This window comes from Megalopta genalis, chromosome 2 (genome assembly GCF_051020955.1).
Source record: "Megalopta genalis isolate 19385.01 chromosome 2, iyMegGena1_principal, whole genome shotgun sequence".
Classification (NCBI taxonomy): Eukaryota; Metazoa; Arthropoda; class Insecta; order Hymenoptera; family Halictidae; genus Megalopta; species Megalopta genalis.
In genome coordinates this window covers 32,986,510-33,009,615 of record NC_135014.1, presented here as the reverse complement: position 1 = coordinate 33,009,615, position 23,106 = coordinate 32,986,510, and the positions used below count along the sequence as shown (strand labels likewise).

At 30.7% G+C, this 23,106-nt stretch overlaps 5 protein-coding genes and 1 long non-coding RNA gene across 7 annotated transcripts; 3 read left to right on the top strand and 3 right to left on the bottom strand.

Moving 5' to 3' along the window:
- The first annotated feature begins 526 nt into the window (after nucleotides 1-526).
- LOC117225284 (NECAP-like protein CG9132) lies at nucleotides 527-3,823 on the top strand. Its single transcript, XM_033478715.2, has 3 exons — nucleotides 527-760; nucleotides 1,303-1,699; nucleotides 1,796-3,823. The coding sequence occupies exons 1-3, from the start codon at nucleotides 675-677 to the stop codon at nucleotides 2,051-2,053; spliced, it is 741 nt and encodes a 246-aa protein (XP_033334606.2). The 5' UTR covers nucleotides 527-674; the 3' UTR covers nucleotides 2,054-3,823.
- Nucleotides 3,769-6,364, bottom strand: LOC117225446 (tetratricopeptide repeat protein 17). Its single transcript, XM_033479017.2, has 5 exons — nucleotides 5,938-6,364; nucleotides 4,808-5,111; nucleotides 4,447-4,707; nucleotides 4,182-4,334; nucleotides 3,769-4,096 (listed from the first exon to the last, which is right to left on the bottom strand). Exons 1-5 carry the CDS (start codon nucleotides 6,228-6,230, stop codon nucleotides 3,938-3,940), a joined length of 1,170 nt encoding a protein of 389 aa, XP_033334908.1. The 5' UTR covers nucleotides 6,231-6,364; the 3' UTR covers nucleotides 3,769-3,937.
- Nucleotides 6,365-6,424: 60 nt separating this feature from the next.
- On the top strand, nucleotides 6,425-8,643 carry LOC117225447 (tRNA methyltransferase 10 homolog A). Its single transcript, XM_076519186.1, has 7 exons — nucleotides 6,425-6,617; nucleotides 6,768-7,027; nucleotides 7,165-7,474; nucleotides 7,541-7,687; nucleotides 7,744-7,849; nucleotides 7,917-8,078; nucleotides 8,155-8,643. Exons 2-7 carry the CDS (start codon nucleotides 6,837-6,839, stop codon nucleotides 8,304-8,306), a joined length of 1,068 nt encoding a protein of 355 aa, XP_076375301.1. The 5' UTR covers nucleotides 6,425-6,617; nucleotides 6,768-6,836; the 3' UTR covers nucleotides 8,307-8,643.
- On the bottom strand, nucleotides 8,103-13,571 carry LOC117225517 (uncharacterized). The gene is made up of 6 exons (XM_033479156.2): nucleotides 13,438-13,571; nucleotides 12,726-13,188; nucleotides 11,576-11,786; nucleotides 11,315-11,465; nucleotides 11,036-11,164; nucleotides 8,103-10,891 (listed from the first exon to the last, which is right to left on the bottom strand). The coding sequence occupies exons 2-6, from the start codon at nucleotides 12,968-12,970 to the stop codon at nucleotides 10,614-10,616; spliced, it is 1,014 nt and encodes a 337-aa protein (XP_033335047.1). The 5' UTR covers nucleotides 12,971-13,188; nucleotides 13,438-13,571; the 3' UTR covers nucleotides 8,103-10,613.
- Nucleotide 13,572: 1 nt separating this feature from the next.
- Nucleotides 13,573-14,614, top strand: LOC143258864 (uncharacterized). The gene is made up of 2 exons (XR_013032771.1): nucleotides 13,573-14,118; nucleotides 14,198-14,614. It is a non-coding gene; the product is annotated as an uncharacterized LOC143258864 (long non-coding RNA).
- Nucleotides 14,615-16,636: 2,022 nt separating this feature from the next.
- Nucleotides 16,637-22,291, bottom strand: mys (position-specific antigen beta subunit myospheroid). 2 transcript variants are annotated; one of them, XM_033479149.2, is made up of 10 exons: nucleotides 22,119-22,291; nucleotides 20,984-21,149; nucleotides 20,597-20,891; nucleotides 20,288-20,516; nucleotides 20,089-20,173; nucleotides 19,368-20,015; nucleotides 18,952-19,263; nucleotides 18,674-18,874; nucleotides 18,100-18,597; nucleotides 16,637-18,017 (listed from the first exon to the last, which is right to left on the bottom strand). In XM_033479149.2, exons 2-10 carry the CDS (start codon nucleotides 21,146-21,148, stop codon nucleotides 17,946-17,948), a joined length of 2,505 nt encoding a protein of 834 aa, XP_033335040.2. In that variant the 5' UTR covers nucleotide 21,149; nucleotides 22,119-22,291; the 3' UTR covers nucleotides 16,637-17,945. The 2 variants fall into 2 exon arrangements, with proteins under 2 accessions (XP_033335040.2, XP_076375300.1); XM_076519185.1 differs by lacking the exon at nucleotides 22,119-22,291 and having other exon boundaries at nucleotides 20,984-21,172.
- Between the last annotated feature and the right edge of the window lie 815 nt (nucleotides 22,292-23,106).

Below are 23,106 nucleotides of genomic sequence, written 5' to 3'. Positions count from 1 at the left end.
ACATACAATTTAACGTTATTGTAAACTAATTTGTAATATTCGGCTTGATAACATTAAGTCGAAGTTCTGACATTTTTCAATGCTAGCGCCACTGTTTCTTTTTGAGCAAAAACTGCACGTTGCAAGAGAAAACGGTCGATAATATAGGTCGTTAAGTTAGATATGTATTATTTGTGTTGGACTTCAATTAAATTGTAAAATATTTATATTTATAATTAAAAAAGTCTGTGGCTGAAAAAAGCATAAGAAAAGATATATGTGTTGTTCAATACAAACGATGTCCATTGCGCTTGCAACATTTTTGGGACACCTTACATTATGTAAAATCCATTGATGATTATATCTTCAATAGTTTGGCAATAATTAGTAATCAACGACAACAAAAATTCTATTTAAAAATTGCATATGTATATACAATTAATTTATTTTTCTTTGTTTTGAATTACCAGTTGCACCAATTGTACAACAGTGTATACAGAGAAGGCAATCTATTATCACTAGTGAAATAATCTGTGGTTAACGGTCTTTGTGTGGGGATGGGAGGCGTGACTAGAGATAAAGTTATCAAATCACGGTGGAGATTCGTCACAAAATATAAACGAATTTTCAAATAGCACTTCATCAAGTTCAGCTCTCAAACGTACGCGCTTTCTCCGTGTTTTGTCGAAAGTACAATGGATACATACGAAAGTGTATTACTCGTCAAGAGTGAAGTATTTGTATTTAGTATACCTCCAAGGTCATTGAATAGGGGTTATCGGTACGAATTGATTCTTTTTCAGAATATTTCCTTTGAAAATCTCTCATCTTGATGAAAGAACTCCGCATGCATAAACGCATGGAAAACTGAATATTTCCTTCGTTATTGACAAGGCATTCTAAATATCATCGGTCATTTTTCAATATGTTTAATCTCAATCTCGCACAATTAATACGTCAGCAAAAGTTGTACCGGAAATTGTTGACAGAACAACATATTGTTACATCTGGAACATACTTCTGTACAATTTTTATCTGCGGTGTGATTCATAAGTCATCAGAATGAGTTTATTATACGATCAGCATTATAAGCATAGTATAATAGTTGGTGACAGTTTTGACAGATATTCCAAACCTCACAATAATATAGAAACCTAATTTTGTCAAGGGGAAAAATAAATTTAGTTCAATATATTATGTATATATGTAACATCTATTGTATCTATCTATCTATATTTATTTATATATATTTATATATATATATATATATATATATATATATATATGTATATATATATTTCTTTTTTATGTATATATTCATAGAGCAGCTGATTGGAACCTACAAGAACCAACATGGACTGGCAGAATGCGTCTTGTGTGTCAAGGAAATTCAGTAGCAATAAAACTTGAAGATAAAGTTACAGGTGAATTATTTGCCAAATGTCCAATTGAAAAGTATCCAGGTATTGCTGTTGAACCAGTCACAGATTCTTCTCGTTACTTTGTTCTGAGAGTTCAAAATGATAATGGACGCTCAGCGTTTCTTGGTATTGGATTTTTGGATAGATCAGATAGTTTTGATCTAAATGTTGCGCTTCAAGATCATTTTAAATGGCTCAAGAACCAAGAACAGATAGAAAAGGAAAAAGATGAACCAAAACAGGAGCTAGATCTAAGATTTAAAGAAGGCGAAACAATCAAAATCAACATGAAAATTACTGTAAGATTATTTAGTTATTTTATATTTATACAATTGTATTTAAACATTAAGTTTCAAATTAGACAATTAGAGATAAAATTCTTAATTGTGATACAGAAAAAGGATGGTAGCGAAGTTTCTTCAAAGGCAAAACAACGACCTAGCACAGGTATTGGTTTACCTCCACCACCAGGAGGTGTAAAAATTGCACCTCCACCAGCCAAAACTCCAACCTCATCCCCTGCACATAAACCAGCCCAAAATCAAAACCAAACAAGTTCGGAGTGGGGAGAATTCGCTAGCGCATCTCAACAATCTCAAGCTCAACAGCAACAACCATCAACAGTAGGGAATTCCAGTTGGGTGCAATTCTAACTTCTTACAACTTGTATTAAAATTTAGTGTAGCTGTGCTATAGAATCATAGGCAGTGCATATGTATATTAATTTGTATATGCACATGTACTTTGATATGTATACATACATATACCTTTTAAGGGTAATTATTAACAAAGATGTTTCTGTGTACATAGTAAATTAGCTACTATATTTTTAGAATATGATCTTTACTGTATTATAGTTGAGTACTTATAAATACTTATAAATTTCTGTTGACTTAATGGTGAAACCAGATATATATACAATGAATCTGCATCAATGAATCAGCCATCTGATATATGTTCTTTTTTAAATAGAAAATTATGAAAAGAATTGCATTTAAAAACTTCAACAACTCATTTTCATAGATTGAAAACAAATTTTTAAGACTCACTATATATTTAAACATTAAGATAGTTTTATTTTATCTTACGTAATTTGAAATGAAAAATTTATCACAGCAGTATAATTTAGCTTTTTTGCCCTGCCACATATATTTTTACTATATATAATATTAATGCAGAAAAATGTACATATAATTACAATTCTTATTTAAATAAATTATAAAAAGAGGAGTAATACTCATATTTTTTATATAAGTAGGTACCATATAAGTTTAGTGCCTTGTACAGATTTGTCTTTGAAAATGAGACAGCCTGAATTAGAAAACAAAGAATTAGTACACAGAATAAAAACATGATAATAGAAATTTGAAATGTTCAAATTTATGATTCTATTATCATAAAATGCTTTCTTGGAACATTAGTTCAGTATTAAAAGTAAAATACAATAAAATATATTCGACATTTTCTATTGCATGGATACAGTCTTTGTTGAAACCCTTAAAGGTGTATAAATTAAGTACAATGTATGCAATCTTAGTTTATATTAGTTTCCAGTGTTTGTACATAAAACAAAAGTTTAGGAGGCTAATGCAGAAAAAGGCCTAATTATATGGATGTTCCAAATTTTTTAATTTCATCCTAATTTTGTATGGATAGGTTTCTAAGGAAATAATTTTATTTTATTTTCGTTATATCACCGAATTATATATCAAATACCAAATTGTTGTATTGTATTTTTATATTTTAGAAACTTATTTAACCTGATGTAAATTTTAATTAAATACTATGCAGATTAATTAAAGTTTAGAAAAGGAGCTTGTAAAAATTATGTGCATAAATGCATTAAAAGAGATAAAAAAAGTGTAAAGCAGAACTGTTTACATTTAAGAAATTGTTAAAAGAAAAATTATGAAAAATATTATTACTAAACACAGAGATGTAATCTATATTCAAAATAATCAGGAGAGGATAAATATATTACATATCTTTGTTTGGAAGAGTGAAAAGAATTAAATGTTTCATGTACATATTATGGATAATTATCTCAAGATAATATTATGTCTTAAATAATATAACTGTGAATTATTTACATATATAAAAGATTAGATATTCTCGCATAAATAAAAACGAAAAAATTACTTATATAGCCTGGTATCATTGTACATTGTAAATGATGCTGAGTAACGTTGTTAATAACATGTATGTTAATATTTAGAGTAATGGAAAAAATATCTTGTAATTCCATAAATTACATTCCGTTTTTAATGTATAAAAAAGATGATTTCACAATACACGCGTACTTGTGTGTAAGTAGATATATATACATATATAGCGCAGTTCGTCTCGTTGCAGTAAATGAAAAATGCTGTTGTTTTCTATTGTATATTTTCGTTTGTAGTTATAATAAATTGCATTATTATTAATACGCTAAAGAATTATTAAAAATCATATTACAAATAATACTTTGTAGATAGATAAATGATAACAGCAGTTGGAAATTTTATTCTATCACAAGAATTATTTATCTCGATAAATTATCAACAACGTTTATTACGAGCAACGTTGAGCCTTAAACTTCGCATGGCCATAGCACGACTAAAATGGCGTTGTACTGGACGTTGAAGTTGTCCATTGACTAGAGTAGAATCTTCGTCGCCTTCCACATTGCTTAAAACCACTAATAGTACTCCAAGCACCTGCAAAATGGAAGGTAATATTACTACGATCATTCATATATTCATTTGAATATGAAGTACAATATCATTTTCTTATCTTCCTTACCAGACATATGATTATCAGTAATGTGTAGGTATTTATGCTCGCAGCCGGAAGTGACTCCACTTCTCTTAGAGCTTCAGCAGCTTCAGAGAGATCTGGTTTTAATTCTAAGGCATGTCTTAGATGTATAGCTGCTTCTTGGTAATGGCCATATGCCTTCAGAAAGACGGAAAAACATATATTAGTTTACCAATTTCCTGTTTCTCCAATATTCAAACAACACACGTGAAAATGCAATAGATTTAAGTTTTTAAAAATTTCGATTCACCTTGAATATCTGACCTAGTGTAAGGTATTGCTCCCATGCATTGCGATCTGGAGGTTGCAATTCCAAGGATCGTCTTGCTAAATATGTTGCATCATCTAAATATTGTTGTACCAATAACACTCTAGCCAAATTTAATAGAACTTCTGCATTATGTGGTGACACAGCAAGTGCCCTTCGAAAACACTCAATTGATCTTTGTGCATCTCCTTTTATGCGCCAAAAATTTCCTATTTGATTATAAAGTTGCACTGATTTTGGTTTCTAAAAAAGAAGTTTAATGAAATAATAAATAAGTATACAATTTTGTACATATTATATTTGTTTGCTGTCATTAGAAATATATAACAGGCCTAAGATGTACCTCTCGTTTAGCTTTTATTAAACGTTTCTCTAATAGATCAATATCAACATCCATAGTTTTACCACCATTCTTCTTGAACATTAGAGCTACATTGGGTTCAGGAACCAGTGGATGTTTATCTCTGTTGGCAACACCAAGCAGATTGTCATAATAGGTGAAATTAACAGGTTTTCCACAGTCCAAGATTACATCCTCACATTGCTGACCAGAAGTGCATATAACTTGCTCGCCTGATGTTTGAGATGATAGAGTAAAAGGCTCAGTGGCATTTGGAGTATCCTTCAACACGTATGACGAGAATCGTCTGCCAAGGGGACCAAAGTTAGGGCTTTTTTAACGCTGAAAGAATAGTAAGCCACACACAAATACTAACTACAGGAAGAAACAGAAAATTACATTGGATTATTTGTAACAAGTATTTGGAACAAAATATAGAATATTATAAAACATAATTATAGTGAAATAGAACTAATAAAAATAAGCAGATATCAATACATTTTTCACAAATTAAAATATTTTGTAGATATTGTACAATTTACTTGTTACTATCTTTCGTCAAAATTGAAACATTTTATAACTTTTCACATTTTTTTATAACTTATAACAGGAAAAGCATATTTTATTATACATGCAGAATTGCTGTCTATAAAATATACATATGTATATTTCAAATAAACAATAGTCCAACAATTAAACATGCAATCACTGACTACTTCTCGCATTTATAAGTGTACTGATATTTTTCACAATCTATAAATAATGTAACTGTAAAAGAGGGACTATGAAACAATCACACAGAATTAACAATCATAAATCAATATTTCTAATAGGAACTGTAATGTTATTTAATACTGATAAAACAAAACAGTTTAAATTCCACAAACATTCTAATCGTTTACGTATCACAAGGTCATATATAGATATAATTCTTATTCTGTTAGATGAATTGTTGCTCAATATAAATAGCAATTGATTTGAATCTTTTATCGTATATTTCAGGCACATAGACTTCCAAGACATAAGTATCAGTAATTTATTGTATACAACAAATCTAAGAAATTTAATATTCAAAAGGAAGACATGCCATTCTGCTCTTACCCAAGACTAACCAGAACATCGTGGTTTCTTACCGTTCATGATTTCCAGAGAGAACATTTTTGCAGTCTTGACAGTACGGTTGTACTTTTTCGTGTTTGTCAGAAATAGCGGATCTACTCCAACTTTGTCCATTACCGACACTGATGCTAGTCGCCAAGATATCAAAAATAGGATCATCTTCCACCGTACTCACAAAGTCTGTTGTCTTAATGACTTTATCAGCACTGAGCCTCCAGGAAGTCCGCGAATTTGTGAGTTTTGCTTGGAGTATTAGAAAGCAAAACAAATAGCCGACGACACGACCGTCGACCCCAACAACGTGCATTCTCCCGCTTCAGAAAAACCGATCCAACACGTTGCTAACTCGTTGAGAAATCGTCTGCTTCTGTACTACGAAAAGATGATTTAGATTTTAGATTTTCATTCAGATGACTCTTTTCTCTAGGGACTATTGACTTGGTTGCCAACATTCCTAATTCTCTATTACAATATCACTAGTAATTTTAGTTGTCATGTATGTATATACATGTGACATACGTACATACATATGTCTCGTTTAATTGTTGTTTCAAATTATGTATGTATTTAACATCGAAATTTAATTATTACAGATGATCATTTTCTAAACTCTTGTATGTTGCTATGCTAAAATAGTGTGTGAATAAAGATATAATGAGTGAATAGAACGTTTATTATAAATGCAATGAAAAAGGTTATTTTCTAAAAATGAAATATTTTTGTTTCTATATGTAATATAAAATAATTTAGTGATAATAAGTAATTTTATGATAAATAAAAATATATGTAGATACTATCATTTTACATATTTTTGTGAAATGTGACACTGTTTGAATTTGCATAGGTTGTATTTGTATATTACTTATGAATACAAACGCAAGTTCCTCGTTCCTTTTCGGATTTTTCATATAACATGGAAAACGAAAAAGATATAAATCAAAGTAGAGAAACAGAAAATGATAAACAAGATACAAATATTTCTGATCATAAAGATTGTCATGACATTGACAAAAATCTTTCGGAATTAAATCCGAATATTAGCAAACGACAACTGAAAAAAATAAAGAAAAGAGAAAAATGGTTACAACGAAAGAGTGAGAAAAGGTTTTTATTTTTTAATTCATCAATTTTTAAGTTAATAATTTTCTTGTGCACTGTACCTTTATATAAATATGATGTTGGTTATTGATTGTATATATAATAAAATCTGTAATGATAATGTGTTACTATGATTAACATAGATTAAAGGAACGGGAGAAAGCAAGACAAAAACGAGCACATGCTCGTGCAAATAATATAGATCTTGGACCATCTAGGAAAGCTTTAAAAAAGAGTACCATGGCTGATAGTAACTGTAAAATTGAAGTAACTATTGACATGTCTTTCGATGACTTAATGATCGATAAAGACATTGCAAAATTGACCAAGCAGATATTAAGATGTTATACATTGAATAGGAGGGCCCTTGCACCAATGCAATTTTCCCTTACTAGTTTTAATGGTACATCAAGAACACACATGCAAAAACATAATGGATATCAACATTGGGATGTAAGTAATTGATCCTAAATTCATTAAAGCACCTAGAACGCTTAGAAATTTAAATATTATTTTTAGGTAAAATTTTACGTGGAAGGATATTTGGATATTTATCCAAAAGAGAAAATCATATATCTAACTAGTGAATCAGAAAATGTGATCAATCATCTAGAACATGATTGTGTGTATGTTATAGGTGGTCTTGTTGATCATAATAGTCATAAGGTAAGCTAGCTTATTTGATATGTATAAATCTTCTTACACCGCATTTACATTTCTAGGGTTTGTGTCACAAAGTAGCCAAACAGGCTGATGTAAGGCACGGTAGACTTCCTTTAGATAAATTTTTACAAATGAAAGCTAGGAAGGTTTTAACTGTTGACCATGGTACGATTAGGATATACATTTCGATATGAATATTAAGAACACAAACATAATATTTACATTTTTTCAGTGTTCGAAATCTTGCTTCGAGTTAGTGAAGGAGGAACCTGGCAAGAAGCATTTTTACAGGTATTACCAGAAAGAAAAAATGCTCAGCCAATTTCATCTTTAGAAGAAACTAAAAGTACATTAAATACTTGTGGAAAAGGAGAAAATATTTGTGAGGAAAATGGTACTGTTTATATAAAATAAAGTGTTGAAGGTAAAAGCATAGGTCATAACATGTATATAATAAAATTTTGTTACAGATGAAACATCTCAATTTCTCAGATCTTTAAAAGAAGACAAGGACGTGTTGAATATGTATAAAAAAAAAGAAAATATTTTTTACACAAATAATACAACAAAAGCAAGTGTAGAAGCTATTGATGATAATAATACAAATACTGTATGTATATAATAAAATTACAATATACAGTAAACAAGTCAAGCGAAATATTGCATTGTACAAAAATATGATTTGCATTTCAAAACGAATTCATCTTTGTTAGTATTGTATAATACAAGTTCTCACAACTTTGCCTCGTTTTATTTGTTATTACTGCATTGCATGTATTTGTTGTCAAAGTACATTTGAAATTTTGCTGAAAATAAAAAGTACATAAATGCAAAGCACATTAACAACAAATTTCTTCTTTTGTATAAATGATGTATTACGTGTACATAAATTTATGAGGGATCTCAAAATGTATAATAGAATAAATTTATAATAAATTAAAGAAGTCTGTTTTATTTAAGATGATGTATCTCAGATTTACTTTAAACATGATATCTCTTATGTAGAGTAAAAATAGGAAGGCATAACAGAGAAATTAGAAATCACAGTTTTCGAAAAATATTAATCAATTTTTCTCAAATTTTGCAAGAAAATTTCAAAAATATTATTTCTATACTATTCTATTACTTATATACATATTTCTTTTATATTACACTGGTTGGTTTAACATAAAATAGGATTTCAAAAATAGTTTCGAAATATACAAAATTTAGCATGTATTATTAAAAGTACCATACATAACGTCATATTCAGTACAATTTAATATGATTATTATGACTAGAAAATTATTGCTCCAACGTTTCAATACGGATTAAGCTACATCCTTTTTGAAAATATAGTTTTAAAAAATCACTTAATTCTTCACAATAATGTTCAACTTTAAGTATTTGTAAATCTTTTAAGATTTGAACTTTAATTCACTTTTATATTATATTAAAACAAAAGAATGACGCATAAAACCAACAAATTTTTGCAAAATTTGGGTAAAACTGATAAAATAGAATTTTATAATTGAATTAAAATCCGTATAGGTGCATGATGAAGTAAAATAATATTTACATAAGTGGTATCATTTTTAATAGTAATTTCATAACAAAAAGTTTTCAATTGATTTTAAGGTAGTACTACTTTATGATTTGTGTGATTTCGCTTATCACTAAATAATTGCAAAATTCAAATATTGTTTACAAAAATAACCGACTTCTGTAGGTTTAGAAGAAAATTGAATTATGAGATCTGCATAATTAATAAAATAAATTGTTATTTATGCATCGTTTAATACCTAAACCCAGTTAAAAAAGTTAGATCATGTATAACTTAATTACAATGCAAAATCACATCTGAGTATTTATGAAATATGAAAAATTTTTCTGATAGATCAAATTCTGTTTTTATAGGTAACTTTTGCAATATCAAAAACAGGATTGGTATTTACTATGGATATTCTATTCACACTCTGTCTGCATACTGACACTATAATTTCTAATTTAAATTATAATTTACAGACAAAGATTTTCTTCTATATGTGATACATATATACAAAATTATTTTCCTTAATAAAAGTCAAAGCGATGTTTAAATTGACAAAAGTTACTTATTTTATCGATTTCTCTTTTTAATTTCTTATTGATAATTGAACTTTTATATACACCAAAAATTTCGTACACGTACTACAAGTATACTTAATTTGTTTGTATATCAACGAAAATAAAAATTAAGGTGGTAGAATTCCTTTTCTGTGTATAATATGTACAACTTTGTAAGTATACTTTAACAGAAGTATACATCAAGGTAAGTAAACTACTGAGAAGCTATCATTCGCACAAAGTCAACAAAATTTCTAATTCTAAATATTCAAAATTTTACTTCAAATATAAATCTAATAAAATAGTTGAGACATCATTTTTCTAAAAACAGTTTTCCAATTATACTAATCTTTTGAATATTTATTTAATAAATTGAAGCAGGTAGCTAAAATGTAAGCAAAATAATTTTTATTAAACCATTATCGAATTATATTTAAAGTAAAGTACTGGTTTGTATTAATGAGCCGGTCTTTGTTGTTGTACAACGTATGTAAATAAGTTATAAAAACTATTTATTTTAAGTAAAAGAAGAAAATATAGAAAATATAGTATTCATAAGATTTATTAATTTAAATGAAAGTATAGTAACTATACTCTTAATTTATTCTTAAGGATGTACATTATAAAAGCAGATTCATTTTATAAAAAATAGTAAAACAATTTTTTGATTGGAAAGTACATATACAAATATTTTGTATAAAGGCAGAAATTGATTGATTTATTAATGTGTACAAGTTGACTTTATGACACATTAATAGGAACCAGTACGATAGATGTAAAATTACCAACTGCTTTAAGCCTATTCTGCATAATAATAACTTCACAGTTCACATGTCTGTAATTTTCATGCAATGTCTAAGTCATCAACATCCTGACTATCAATCATTTCGAATTCGCTACCACTTTCATCACTATGACTAATTGATTTTCTTGAAAGAGGTTCAAGTTCTGCTTCTCCCTCGGATGATGATTCTTTCTCAAAATGACCACTTTGAAATTTACTACCATCCATGTCTGTTTCTTCAACACTAAGTTCTAATTCAGAAACTTCTACACCATCAGTACTTCCATCTTCATGGGATGGCATTTTTAGACCTAGAATGTCATCATCGTTGAAAAATTCTGAAATAAAAAGACCTTTGTATTCATCTAAAATGTTTAGTGAAAAACTAAAAGTATATATTTTTGGAAACAGATATTTAATTACTTCATGTTTAGACTGAATACTATTGAAATAGATAAAATATAAAATTGTAAACTAGGTACCATTTTGAGCATCAGACAACACACTTGTTGGTGTTGGAGATTGATCCCCAGATTCTCCTGCTCTTGCAAGAACTTGAAGATTGTCCTCAGTAACTGCTGGTAAAAATTCTTCAATTTCACTATCCCATTCTGTCAAGAGAATTGATATGTTGCAAATTCATTATGCATAGGACTAATATTCCATCATATTTCATCATCTTGTGTGTGCATAGGACTAATATTTTTCTTATCATTATCGTAAATGTATGTCTTTGTTTTATTTAATGCTACATTAGTCACCTCTGTGTGATATCATCTTGTTGGGTAGTTTCAATAATAGCGCGGGTCCAAGTAAAATGCTCATGCATATTGTATATGCAAGAAGTACACCATTTATAGTGCGACCAATAATCCACAAACCCAAAGAGAAAGAACAAACTGCAGTGCAAAACTAAAACGAATTTTAATAATTATTAAAAGATCAGTCAACATTAATAATATATGTATTATTTATTCTTGTTTCCATAGTATGAAATGTTTAATAAACTAATGGAAGTTTACCACTCCTGGTTGATCTTTTTTCAGTTGCTTCAAAGAATGAATTGCTGATTTCACCTTTTTCCCAATTTTTTCAAATTGTTCTGTTTTCGCACATGATCTACAAAATATACATTTTTGTATGTGGGCTTCTACTGTATAATAGCAGAGGACTATGACCAGCGCAGCACTGCTGGCTGCAGCAAAGCCACGGATCTCTAATACAATAATACCCCTGAAACAAACACATAAATCAATATCACAAACAATGTCAATGCTTACTTTAATGTATAAAATTCAATTTCTTTATCCATTAAACATATTATTAATTTTCTCATGTAATAGTAATAATATTCGGTAAATCAATACAAACAATCGAATATTTAATAAATAATTACTTTCAAATAAAGTTGTTATGACATTTTTTTGTCATTCCTATCGATGTAACATTTTTTCTAGAAAATTTACACGTTTTTACACGTCAAATCAGTCGCGCGATTATACTTTTTAATTATTAACATGCACTGCCATCTAGAACAGTACTATGGATCTGGTGGGAAAATACGCTGAGAAGATGCAATTCATGCGACAAAGGCAAACAAGAATGTCATGAATAAATGCAATTTGCGGGGAAAGGAGCGATATTAATAACATATCGTTTATTTGTTCCATATGAAACTCATCAATGACCGATTACGAGCGCGTACGGAGATACACAAAGAATCGTAGCTCTCGAGTATTGATAGATAATGTTATTTACAACTGACATCAAATGCCGAAACGTACACGCTTCAACAAACCTTGACCCAGAAGGCGGATAACTCGCAAAGCATTAGAAGACAGCTGTTTCGAGTATCGCGCGACAAACTTTAATGCGCAAAATTTGTACTGGTATTGCTACCATCACAATCGCGTTCACAATGAGGAAAACATTTAGAAATCCTGTACAATGAATTAGACGACACGAAAGAAGCGCATATTACTAATCGTTTAGCAATTGCATTAAATGCTGCGAATCCCGTTTCGTTCAAGCAATGCGCGGCTGCAATGAGTAGGTACTATAGGTTGCACAGTAGAAAAATCGCAGTCCCGTTGATATACAATCAAATTTCGCGGATAACATGTAATGTTAGAACCGAGAGATGCACATTGTATCATAAATAGGAGAACTTACCAAAACAGTATGTTGAATACGATGACGACAGAGATACTGTTCACGGAATTCTCCCAAAGGAAGATACTCTCCAGAATGCTGCAAAGCCGCCTCGAAGCTTCGAAATTGCACCCGACATTCTTGCATCGTTCAATCTCAACAGTATTGCGGTCATCTTCTGCAACCACTTCGCTTGTATCATGATCATGAGGTGTCGCGTTTCTCTTCCATCGTAAATAACATGCCACTCTCGAAAACCGTTCCATGACAGTTCCAGGTCGATGTTGACTGCTTTTGTCGTCCTAATTTCCGTTCTCCTTTGGCATGGTACACCCTCGGAAGACTGTGCGGGAGTATTTTTAGCGCGTGACAACGAGTAAGACTTTTGAGAACGAACGAGCAACCGCGGGGGTTTCTTCTGCTTTACCTCGAAGAACGGAGTGTGAAGGGGAGCAAGTGAGACAGAGAAGGAGATGTATATCGCCTGATAGAAAAGAGAAGAAAGAACGGAAAGTGAGAGGGATAGAAACGAATATAAACGAAAGGATAGACTAAAGACTGTAGCGATCACTGACAAAGAACGAACGATTAAAACGCTGCGGAACGGAGAGGGAACGAATCACTAAGGAAAGAAGGAGGGAACGATATATGTAGACACCGAGAGAAAGGACAGAGACAGATTCCATACACCCTTACGCTATTCCACGTTCGCCCTTATTTATTTTGCGTATACCTTCTTCCAAATCACAGGCTTCTTTGTCCTTTCCTTTTTTTTTCGTTTTTTCGGCCACACCACTCGGTGTGTAGTCAACGTCGTATCTCTTACCGTGCTACTGACGTACGTACGCGCCTGAGCGCTATTCCACATACCCTACCTTCGTCTACTGCAACACACGTGACGACCACGACACGAGACGTCGTTGCACAGCGTACAACGTGCTGTGGAACTGCGTAAATCCTTATAGTTTAGTCGTGTTCACGGTACTAAACACGATACCGTGACTTTTGCATATTTCGAACAATCCAGTTTTAACCCTGGAATGGTATCCTGAAGTCTCTCATGAGCTCAAGAATATTTTTTGTATATTGGTTTTTGCTACTGTATCGCACGATAATTGCAAATATTGAATTGTTTTAAATATTGTACTCTTAAATTCTATATCTAAGAGTATACAAATTTGGTATATATTTTTGAAACTTTTAGAAGGATCCAAGTGTGATATTTTGTAGTCTGAGTAAACCTGGTACCAGTTAAGGGTTAAATGGAGATGGTAGTTTTTTCAACGCGTGTTTCGAATGATTTGAAATAGCAGATTTTTTCGTGTATGTATTTTGTTTTTCAAGCTGCAAGTTTTCACACATTTCTCCGGACGTTTGTTTCATTGCAACGGAATTTTGTCTATCTCCGTCAAACGTTTGTAACTCCATTATATTTAAACGAAATTAATCCTTTCTTTATTATACCTAATCTTCTGATATGATTGTTTCAATAGCTCTCTTATTGTGAAACAACGACTTACCTTTCATGAAACGATACGATTGAACTGTTCTTTCAACAATTGCAGAATGCATGAAATGAAAATTACGATTGTATTTTGAGACTTTTCGGTCTATGGTGACACCGCTAGGTTATTCTTAACCCTGCATGTCCTGAAAATACTTTAGTACCACTTCAATTAAAATAACAGTATGGAATGTGCTTACATATTGATATCTAGTTTAATTTGATATAATGTAGCACTTTGTAAAGCTGTTTTAAAATATCTCGGATAAAGATAACAATATGAAATATGTATAATAATATAAAACATAAATGAGCATTTATTAAATACAATGACATGGATTTCTGTAAAATGCAGAAAGAAAATTCATACTTCAATTAATAAAATTGTCCCACATTTTTTACGAAATTGATTGGTGTATAATAATCCAAATTTCTCCGCTTTGATTATACATCAATATTTTCGACATTTAATAAATATGTATACGTTGAAAGAAAACATTATACAGTATGATGTTTTTAAATAATATATCAAATATTTTTTTCTAATAAGGAAATTATTCAATTAAATTCCAAATCAAGAAATATTTTCAGTAAAGATCGTTATAACACAAACTTGTCCTTTCCTTAGTCGCCTTTCAAATGGTCTTACAGTATTGCTATTAATGGTAAATTTGTCTAGGTAATAGTCCCTGTACTCTATCCTCGTTGCCTGATTATTTAGTGTTGGGTATTTAACGAACAAGCCAATTCAAGCCTTCGATTAGCTTGAATGGCTTGTACCTATATTCAGGTTGAGTCTTTGCGCTTGACGGGCTTGTCGACTTTGAGCTTGTTCCAAGTCGTTCAAGCTGTTCAAGCATACAAGTCGAATTGTTGAAACAAGACGGAACGGTCAAAATGCGGCGCACGCTTCATACCTAGACCCTTCAAAGACAATATCATTATCCTTTTAGATAACATTTGACATTTCTAGATAATTTCTCGTATATTCAATTTCGTTCCGCCTTGTTCCAGTTTTGGTTTGAATTGGCTTGACTCACAATTCACAATCAAGCTTCAAGCCAACGATTCACCTGAATATAGGTACAAGCCATTCAAGCTAATCGAAGGCTTGAATGGACTTGTTGGCTTTAATACCCAACACTACTGATCATTTAATTCTACTTTAAATCGCACGAGGTCAGCTGTTTCAAGTTTTCACTTTTACCATATCAGTAACGTTATAGATGATCGAGTGCCCTGTTCCTGGAAATGTCACGATGTTTGCTTAAAGTCTTAGCGCTTGTATGCAGATTGTACGTCATTAAGCAATGCTCAATCGGGAATTCACCATTTATGAAAGTATACGTATTTAGACGATGCTTATTATAATTAAAGATTGTTTCCATTTTTTCAAGCTACAATATATGTTAGAAAAAAGTTGCAGCGAAACATTCAGTATAGTTTCGATGAAATACATTCGAAATATCTACATGAAAGGTTAAGGAAATTTCACAAGTGACTATCTTTTCGCTTGATTTGTTGAACTCCCGATTACATTGCGAAATTGTAAAAGCCGCTGCTCGATCAATTTGATAATTATCTTCGTTTCCTTATCTATGCAGAAAAAACGATCAATTTCTTTCTCATGCACGTAAACGCAATAAATGTAAAACTATTAATAATTTTGTTCATTCGTATGATTACATTATGTAACGTATTGTAGGACACGTTGAAACAAAGTGTATGAATCATGAATCGCGTTAACTGGAAGATTGGTCTTTTACTTTAATCATTCAAAGCAAGGTGTAATTGTAAATAATACGAACATATCAAAATATTTTTACCTGAAAATAGTCAATTATACATCGATTATATAGATAGTTGTAGATGCACTTTATTTCCGTCGTGACCTTTATTAATATAGTTTGCGGTAACATCATTTCTCTCTGCATATCACAGCATCATGTATCTTTAGTTGCAGATGCTACAAATTATCGTATTATTCATTTTACGAACTGTAAATTTGCGGCACTGATAAGTTTGCATCGAATACCGTATGAGTTGAAAGTTTTCTTGTCGTGCAAAATCGCTCTGTTTATCGTAAAATTGCAACTCTGACACGTCATTGTACTACGTTCTAATCATGCAGCCAATTTTACGCGCAAATCGTGTCTACATATATCTTCTACATCGATAAACAGATTTCTAAATAAATGAAACCGCATACAAAGTCAACTTGTAGGCAAACATTCTATAACTCGATATTAACTATGCTGTAATTCTATTTAGAATTTTAATAAATTTGGTTCACGTGATAATGAAATAAAATACACGTCCTAACATTTTGTTAAATGAAAAATTGTATTGATGTATTCATTAATATTTATTTTATTCATTATACGTGCGTATAATAGTCGTTCTAGTTAGTTTAATTTATAAAGAACACTCATATAGAAGTAGTTTATTTGTGAAAACAAGGCTACAATGTCAACATATAAATGCGCGCGCAAAAATACATGTATTGTCACAGATGATAATACAGTACTACATGTGTCATGTTATCTTACCATTAAGTTGTAAGATAAGCTGATATCGTAACTATGGTCGTTATTATTGAGTTATAGAAAAATCTGTATTATTTAGTTGATTGAATTTTGATTTCTTTTTATGTATTCTTTAAATATTTAAATAACAACATCGTGTAAAAGTTATGAATCAGATCTTGCTAGTATAATTAAGACTGATTTATAAATACATTGTTAAAGTATGGTGTTAATTTTTGAGTACATACTGTATACTAATTTAAGTCGCTTTAGAAAGTTACGTTAATTTTATATCCATTTTTAGATGACAGAAGGTAGGCAACAAAATTTTGCAGTCATACATCTACATAGTATTTTATACATCTAATGAAAAGTCCGTAGCATACGTAATTCTTAACAGTAATATGATTTATGCTTATTACTATGCTTTTTGTTATTTTATACATTTATACAGTTTTCTACAAATATGTTCATACCATTCGCTATAAAATTTAAAAACATGTGTGAGAACAAGGAAGACGTAAGAAGGAAACGATCATAGTTTCTTAAAATACATCTGTAAACAATGTTTTCAATCTTGGAATATCACATATTCATTGTGCCTTATTTGCATAGTTCACTTGAAATATATTAAGCTATGAGAAATCTTGAATGTTATTTAAAACATGAGTTCATTGTGCTCTGTGCAATAATTCAAAGAGCATGAACGAACCCCTTAAAATAATTAACAATATTCATTATTTTCAGACTAAAAGAGGAGATATAAAAATGATATCCACTTTTGCGTCACGAGACAAAAGGCACTTGTATATAAAATGCACAGTAAGATGAACTGTAAATTTTAAGATCGTTATGTTACCGTATAGTTCGTGCGGAGATTCTTCGTTACAACATTCCATTGTATAGAAATCTTCTTTGCACATAAATTACACTTACTCACATACATGCACACTCATACATAGCAGTCTAAGTTATATGGCAGTATCATAATATCATACTTAATGAATAATTTGATGAAATATCATACTACATTAGTTTCCATTAAATACTTACGAGTTACAATGTTAAAAATTAGTCTAATTTTACTGCTAAAGCTTGCTTCTCTGCATGATAAGATCATTGTTCACAGTTTAAATATTAACCACTTTAAAATTTGTATAAAAAACAGAATTTCCTGTAATGTAATGATTTTGCATGTTCTATTAAGATTTTCTAGTACGATTTTCCAGCGTACGTTGGATTTTTAAACGTTGATGTGGCTTGTTTATAAATTGGATTTTCCGCCTGTGGAAGAAAAATTTATGATAAAATAATTTTCAGTTCATTATGGTGTATTAAAATTTACGAAAATATTCAAAGTATTTACCGTATCCCATTTGGCCATCATCCTTTCTTTTTCGAACTTTGCAAATTCTCTTTTATCGTGCATAGTAGTTAATAACTTCCACAACAGTAACAGAGCAAGTCCAATTAAAACAATTGCTGCTATCACACCTAGTACTATCCCTAGCATATAAACTTGCGGTGGACATTCCCTTTCTTTTTGTGCTCGTACTACTAAACAATTTGTTTCGTTATAGTAGTAGACGAAATTATATTTACAATCATCCTCATCTATTCCAAAGCATGCGTCTTCATTCTCGTCCGCTATAACTGTATCAACTGGTTCGGGAACGAACTCCTTACAGTTTTTAGCGCATTCTTCTTTGTCACTGTAGTTTCCAGTGCCATACATTTGACATAAAACACAGTTTTTCAACTCTTCACAACGACTTGGACAAGTTGGACATTTGTTACAGTGTTTTCCAGAGTATCGCATATTTCCTTCCTCATAACATATACATTCGCCACAAACACAATCACCCTATACAATAAAATAAGACTAATATAACTGTCTGATTTATGTTAATAAAAATGATTTACAATATTTGGATTCTTACATGGCCTGAACACAATATTCCGTTTGTAGTGCCAGGTGCAATACAAGTATCATTAGAAGATCTGCAATTGCAGGAGGGTCCAGTCCAGCCAGCGTTGCAGGCACATTGTCCGCATTCACAAGTTCCATGGTTTGAGCACAAGAAACCCTGATCTCGATCGCATGAAAAGTTATCACATTCACAGAAATAACCCGATATTATCTAAAAGTAATAGTAACATCAGATTAAAAGATTCATTTAAAAAATTCAAACTGCATAGAATTTGTATGTATATTTACTTCTTCGGGATTTTCTCTTTCCTCACATTCACATTGGCCACAGGCGCAGGTTCCTCTTCCTGAACAATCTACTAGGGATGTATTATCAGGTCTACAAGATTGGAAGTGTTTATCAAGTCCTGTCATCTCGTGGTGAGAACTGCACTCACAACGTTTTCCAAAAAATCCGTCATAACACTCACAGACGCCACATTTTAAAGTTCCTACACCATTGCATTCTGATGACTGTGGCTCATACATGACGCCTTCACGTTCGCATTCGCAATCACATAACATTTCTAAATTTACCGTAAGAGTTTCATTAATACCAACCTAAACCGAGAGAAATAATCCTTTAAGAAATAGTCTAGCTTTCCTTTCGAGTCACACAGGCAGTTACAATAACATGTACATTACAGCTTTATACATATACTTACTGGATAAATGTCAAATTTCTGTCTCCATTCTGATCTATTCTCTGGACAACTTGTAACTTCAATTTCTGCTATAAATTCAACCTGTGTGCCAACTTTCAGTCCATCACATTTCGACGTCTGAATAAGTGGTCCTGGACCCAAACATCTCGAAAAGTATTTTACCTTTACAGCACTGCTGGCCGTATCTTTCATTTCTACAGAACTTGAAATTGCATCATATTGCTCTCGAATTAATTCTACAACGTTGCTCGAATCCTCCGACAATTTACCAGCAAAAGATCCTTCTACATGTTCAGTTAGTTTTTTATATACATCAAATTGTTCTACAGTAACAGCCCATATAATATTAATAGCGTTTTGTTTAACTTTTAAGTTGATTTGAGAAATGCTTGGATAGTCTTGTAAAGAAGAATGCGTGTAAAGTCCAGTAATATCTAAGTGACAGTCGCCATCATTTGGCTTTATAATTCCACCCAACTTTCCATCTCCTGCATAATGAAAACCAGCATCTGTAGAAAATACCAGAAGTCTACGAGCTTTCTCGCGCCAACCAATTTGTCTTCTACAAACAATAGCTTGCATAATGGCATCAAATCCTCCTTCTGGTGCATCTAAGTTTCCAGACACTGATGCATTGCGTACTAAGCTCTGTATAAATAAAACAAGTAAACATGTGTATATTGTAAATAAATATACACAATTTAATTCTTTATATACTTACTGCAAAATGACTAGTATCTTGAGACAAAGTCATAATATTTTTGTAGCCATATGGTGCTGCACATCCATCGCATGGTTCTATTAACCTGAAGTACAAAAAGGATCATAAATTTGTTGTTACAAAATATTATTGGAATCTAATATAAAATATTATTAGAATCTAGTCAACAATTGCAAAATTATAACACTTAGATACTTACGACTTTGGCATTGTATTAACATAAGGCATTACAACTTTATCAACAAAACTGCCAAAGCCTAATCTGAAATTACTTGTAATTTTGCTCATACTTTCTACTAAGAGTTGGCCTAAATCTGACAATTTCTTTTTATCATCTTCCATAGATTTACTTAGATCCATAAGATAGTACAGATCAACAGGATAATCTTCAGCTTGTGAATAAGCAAAATTCATTCTATATGCTTCATCTGAAAGTATCAGTGTTATTAAAAATAAATAACCTTCCCTTAAAATATTTTTAAATTATGTAAAAGTTATAATAACATACTTATTCTAAGTTTTAAATTAACTTCTTGGGGCCAGATTTGCACAGCTTCTTGTCTCTTGCTACTGCTGCTACTACTGCTTTCTTTACTTGATTGAGAGCTAGAGCTAAATGAGCTAGAATTTGAGTATGAGTACTCATAACTACTGGCACCACCAATGGTATAGCCACCTTTTGTTAAATTTCGATGTCTTGTCATACTAAAAACATTATCCGGGTTCCAAGTATGTTCTGCCGGACATGTTGCAAATATTTTGGTATTTATATTTGGTAGAAAGCACCGTTTTTCAGAGAATTTCTAGAAGATAGAATAAAATAAATATGAAATACAATTAGTTAATATTTTTATAAATATTTATATAAATTTATATGACAGATCATAAAACTTACTGGTGCAGCACACCAAGCACAATGTGGTGTTTGAATACATTCGTGACATGTTTGCTTACTAATGCATGGATTCATTCCTGTCAATCTTTCTGGAGGTGGATAATTTGCCTTTGCTAACGATATGACTATCGCTAGTGTTATAACCCATCCTAAGCTGCCAAGCATTCTGAACATACGTACATACATGAAAAACTGAATATTATAATTGTTATTTCAAACAATTTTAAACAATTCATTAATAAAAAGATTAAGTCAGGAAATTAATTTCCTTTTAATGGCAGAAGTAAAATACTTTATGTTTACAGAATACAAGACTTTGTATGAACATTATAGGAATTGAGGAAGTGTAGAAATGGGCATGAGGTAATATACCTACAATTGTTGACTCATTGAATTCTTATAATACACATTCTCAGAAGCTATTTTTATCTCTATGGCAAAGAGATATTAAGAGCATTTAAAAATGGTTTAATAAAAAATAATACAAAATAATGTAGAAAATTGAATATTTAAAATTAGGGCAAAAAGGTACCTTCATTTATAAATATAACATTAGAAGAAAGATTACTACTAATAAATAAATGAGCCAATTCATCACCATCTATAAACAATAAATTATAATTCTATACGAAACTATAATATATTAATTTTGATATTAAAATAGAAAAAATTATTTAAATCGATAAAAATTATTTTATTTTTTCTATTAAATTCCTCTATGCAGTATATGTAAAGACTCAAAGAAAAGGGAAACACTTAAGTAGAAAGTAAAAAAATGTAAAAGAGAAGAATAATTTAATTATTTTTCAAGCTGAAAAATAAAATGCAATTGAGGTGCGGCAGTACGAGATCTCTTATGCTTTAATTTTAACGTGGGAAATATCTTGTTAATTATTGGAGAAATAACAATTTTATATTCGTGTCCATTTAACAAATTTGTTAGGTGCCTAGAAGGTACATACAATAGCTGTAAGATGTAATTATCCACAGCATAAGACAGGTCAATCATTCATTCACAATGATGCCGTCATCTTTATATTTACAAAGTGCTATCACTTTGCAAACGGAGAGGAACATGTTAAAAGAACAAAGAATAATAAAAAATATAACTAGGTATAAAAATTGATGAGCTTACTTTTTTTTAAGGGTTCTCTTTCAATCTGCTATTAAGGCATCACAAGCTTAACCAATGTTTTCTTGTTACTCGAATCACCATAAAAGGTAACCCATCAAACGCACGCACTCCACAAACAACTGCATCCACAAGATAGCGATGGAGTCTCGCGAACTCTCTGACGGACGACGGACTCTGTGATTGGATATGTGTCACAAAATTGTAACACGCAGATATACGACTCTTCATACGTAATTGTTCTGTATACTAGCGTTACAAGTATTTAAAGTATGAACTATTTATTCAATATGTCCGAATTGCGGAAAATATGAAATTTCATTTGAATGGTTATAATACAATTGTCATATAGTCATTGCATATTTACAATTATATCGCATAATATTTAAGCGTAGAGCAACTACTTAAATATTACATTCTATCTTCTTCAAATTAGGTGATATAAAAAACGTGTTTTTAATTTCAACAAATGGAATAAAAATGAAACAAAAATATGGATAGTAACTAAAATGTGAGTTTTATAATACCAATTACTATAGAAGATAAAAATATAAATATTTTGTTGAAAGTAATCCTGGATATGTACATATATCACTATGTGATCTTTCATAGGATACATAGAATAGTCTTTTTATTTAACTGATTTTAACTGATTTCAACTACTCGAATTTCTGTTAAAAATACTGGAATATATACGTGAATTTCATAATTTTTTAAGCAACTTATGCAATTTAAGTTAATAATTTTATAACTGTAAATAGCAATTATTGAATAAAAATTAATACATAACGTTATATGTACATATACATACATATGTATTGTGTAGTTTATTGTGGATTATTCTTAATGTACTAATGTATCCAACTATACATACATATGTACATGTAGATGTACGGTACATATCCAGTGCAATATGTATACAGAAAATAATAAATGTTTTTAATACACATAGAAATTATATTATAGAAAATGCATAGATTAATATAAATTA

What these genes read in the sequence shown, in the direction of transcription:
- mys (XM_076519185.1), bottom strand. Translation starts at nt 21,169, where the DNA reads ATGTATGTACGTATGTTCAGAATGCTTGGCAGCTTAGGATGGGTTATA. An exon ending in AAAGAGAAAATCCCGAAGAA is followed by an intron (nt 18,875 to 18,951) that starts GTAAATATACAT and finishes TATTACTTTTAG; the next exon opens with ATAATATCGGGTTATTTCTG. An exon ending in GAATATTGTGTTCAGGCCAT is followed by an intron (nt 18,598 to 18,673) that starts GTAAGAATCCAA and finishes TTTATTGTATAG; the next exon opens with GGTGATTGTGTTTGTGGCGA.
- LOC117225284 (XM_033478715.2), top strand. Translation starts at nt 675, where the DNA reads ATGGATACATACGAAAGTGTATTACTCGTCAAGAGTGAAGTATTTGTA. An exon ending in TCATTGAATAGGGGTTATCG is followed by an intron (nt 761 to 1,302) that starts GTACGAATTGAT and finishes ATATATTCATAG; the next exon opens with AGCAGCTGATTGGAACCTAC. An exon ending in AAATCAACATGAAAATTACT is followed by an intron (nt 1,700 to 1,795) that starts GTAAGATTATTT and finishes ATTGTGATACAG; the next exon opens with AAAAAGGATGGTAGCGAAGT.
- LOC117225517 (XM_033479156.2), bottom strand. Translation starts at nt 12,970, where the DNA reads ATGGAACGGTTTTCGAGAGTGGCATGTTATTTACGATGGAAGAGAAAC. An exon ending in GTATTCAACATACTGTTTTG is followed by an intron (nt 11,787 to 12,725) that starts GTAAGTTCTCCT and finishes TGTTTGTTTCAG; the next exon opens with GGGTATTATTGTATTAGAGA. An exon ending in GTTGTCTGATGCTCAAAATG is followed by an intron (nt 10,892 to 11,035) that starts GTACCTAGTTTA and finishes TTTTTATTTCAG; the next exon opens with AATTTTTCAACGATGATGAC.
- LOC117225447 (XM_076519186.1), top strand. Translation starts at nt 6,837, where the DNA reads ATGGAAAACGAAAAAGATATAAATCAAAGTAGAGAAACAGAAAATGAT. An exon ending in GGTTTTAACTGTTGACCATG is followed by an intron (nt 7,850 to 7,916) that starts GTACGATTAGGA and finishes ACATTTTTTCAG; the next exon opens with TGTTCGAAATCTTGCTTCGA. An exon ending in AAATATTTGTGAGGAAAATG is followed by an intron (nt 8,079 to 8,154) that starts GTACTGTTTATA and finishes ATTTTGTTACAG; the next exon opens with ATGAAACATCTCAATTTCTC.
- LOC117225446 (XM_033479017.2), bottom strand. Translation starts at nt 6,230, where the DNA reads ATGCACGTTGTTGGGGTCGACGGTCGTGTCGTCGGCTATTTGTTTTGC. An exon ending in CTCTCTGGAAATCATGAACG is followed by an intron (nt 5,112 to 5,937) that starts GTAAGAAACCAC and finishes TCCCCTTGGCAG; the next exon opens with ACGATTCTCGTCATACGTGT. An exon ending in CACTAGGTCAGATATTCAAG is followed by an intron (nt 4,335 to 4,446) that starts GTGAATCGAAAT and finishes GTCTTTCTGAAG; the next exon opens with GCATATGGCCATTACCAAGA.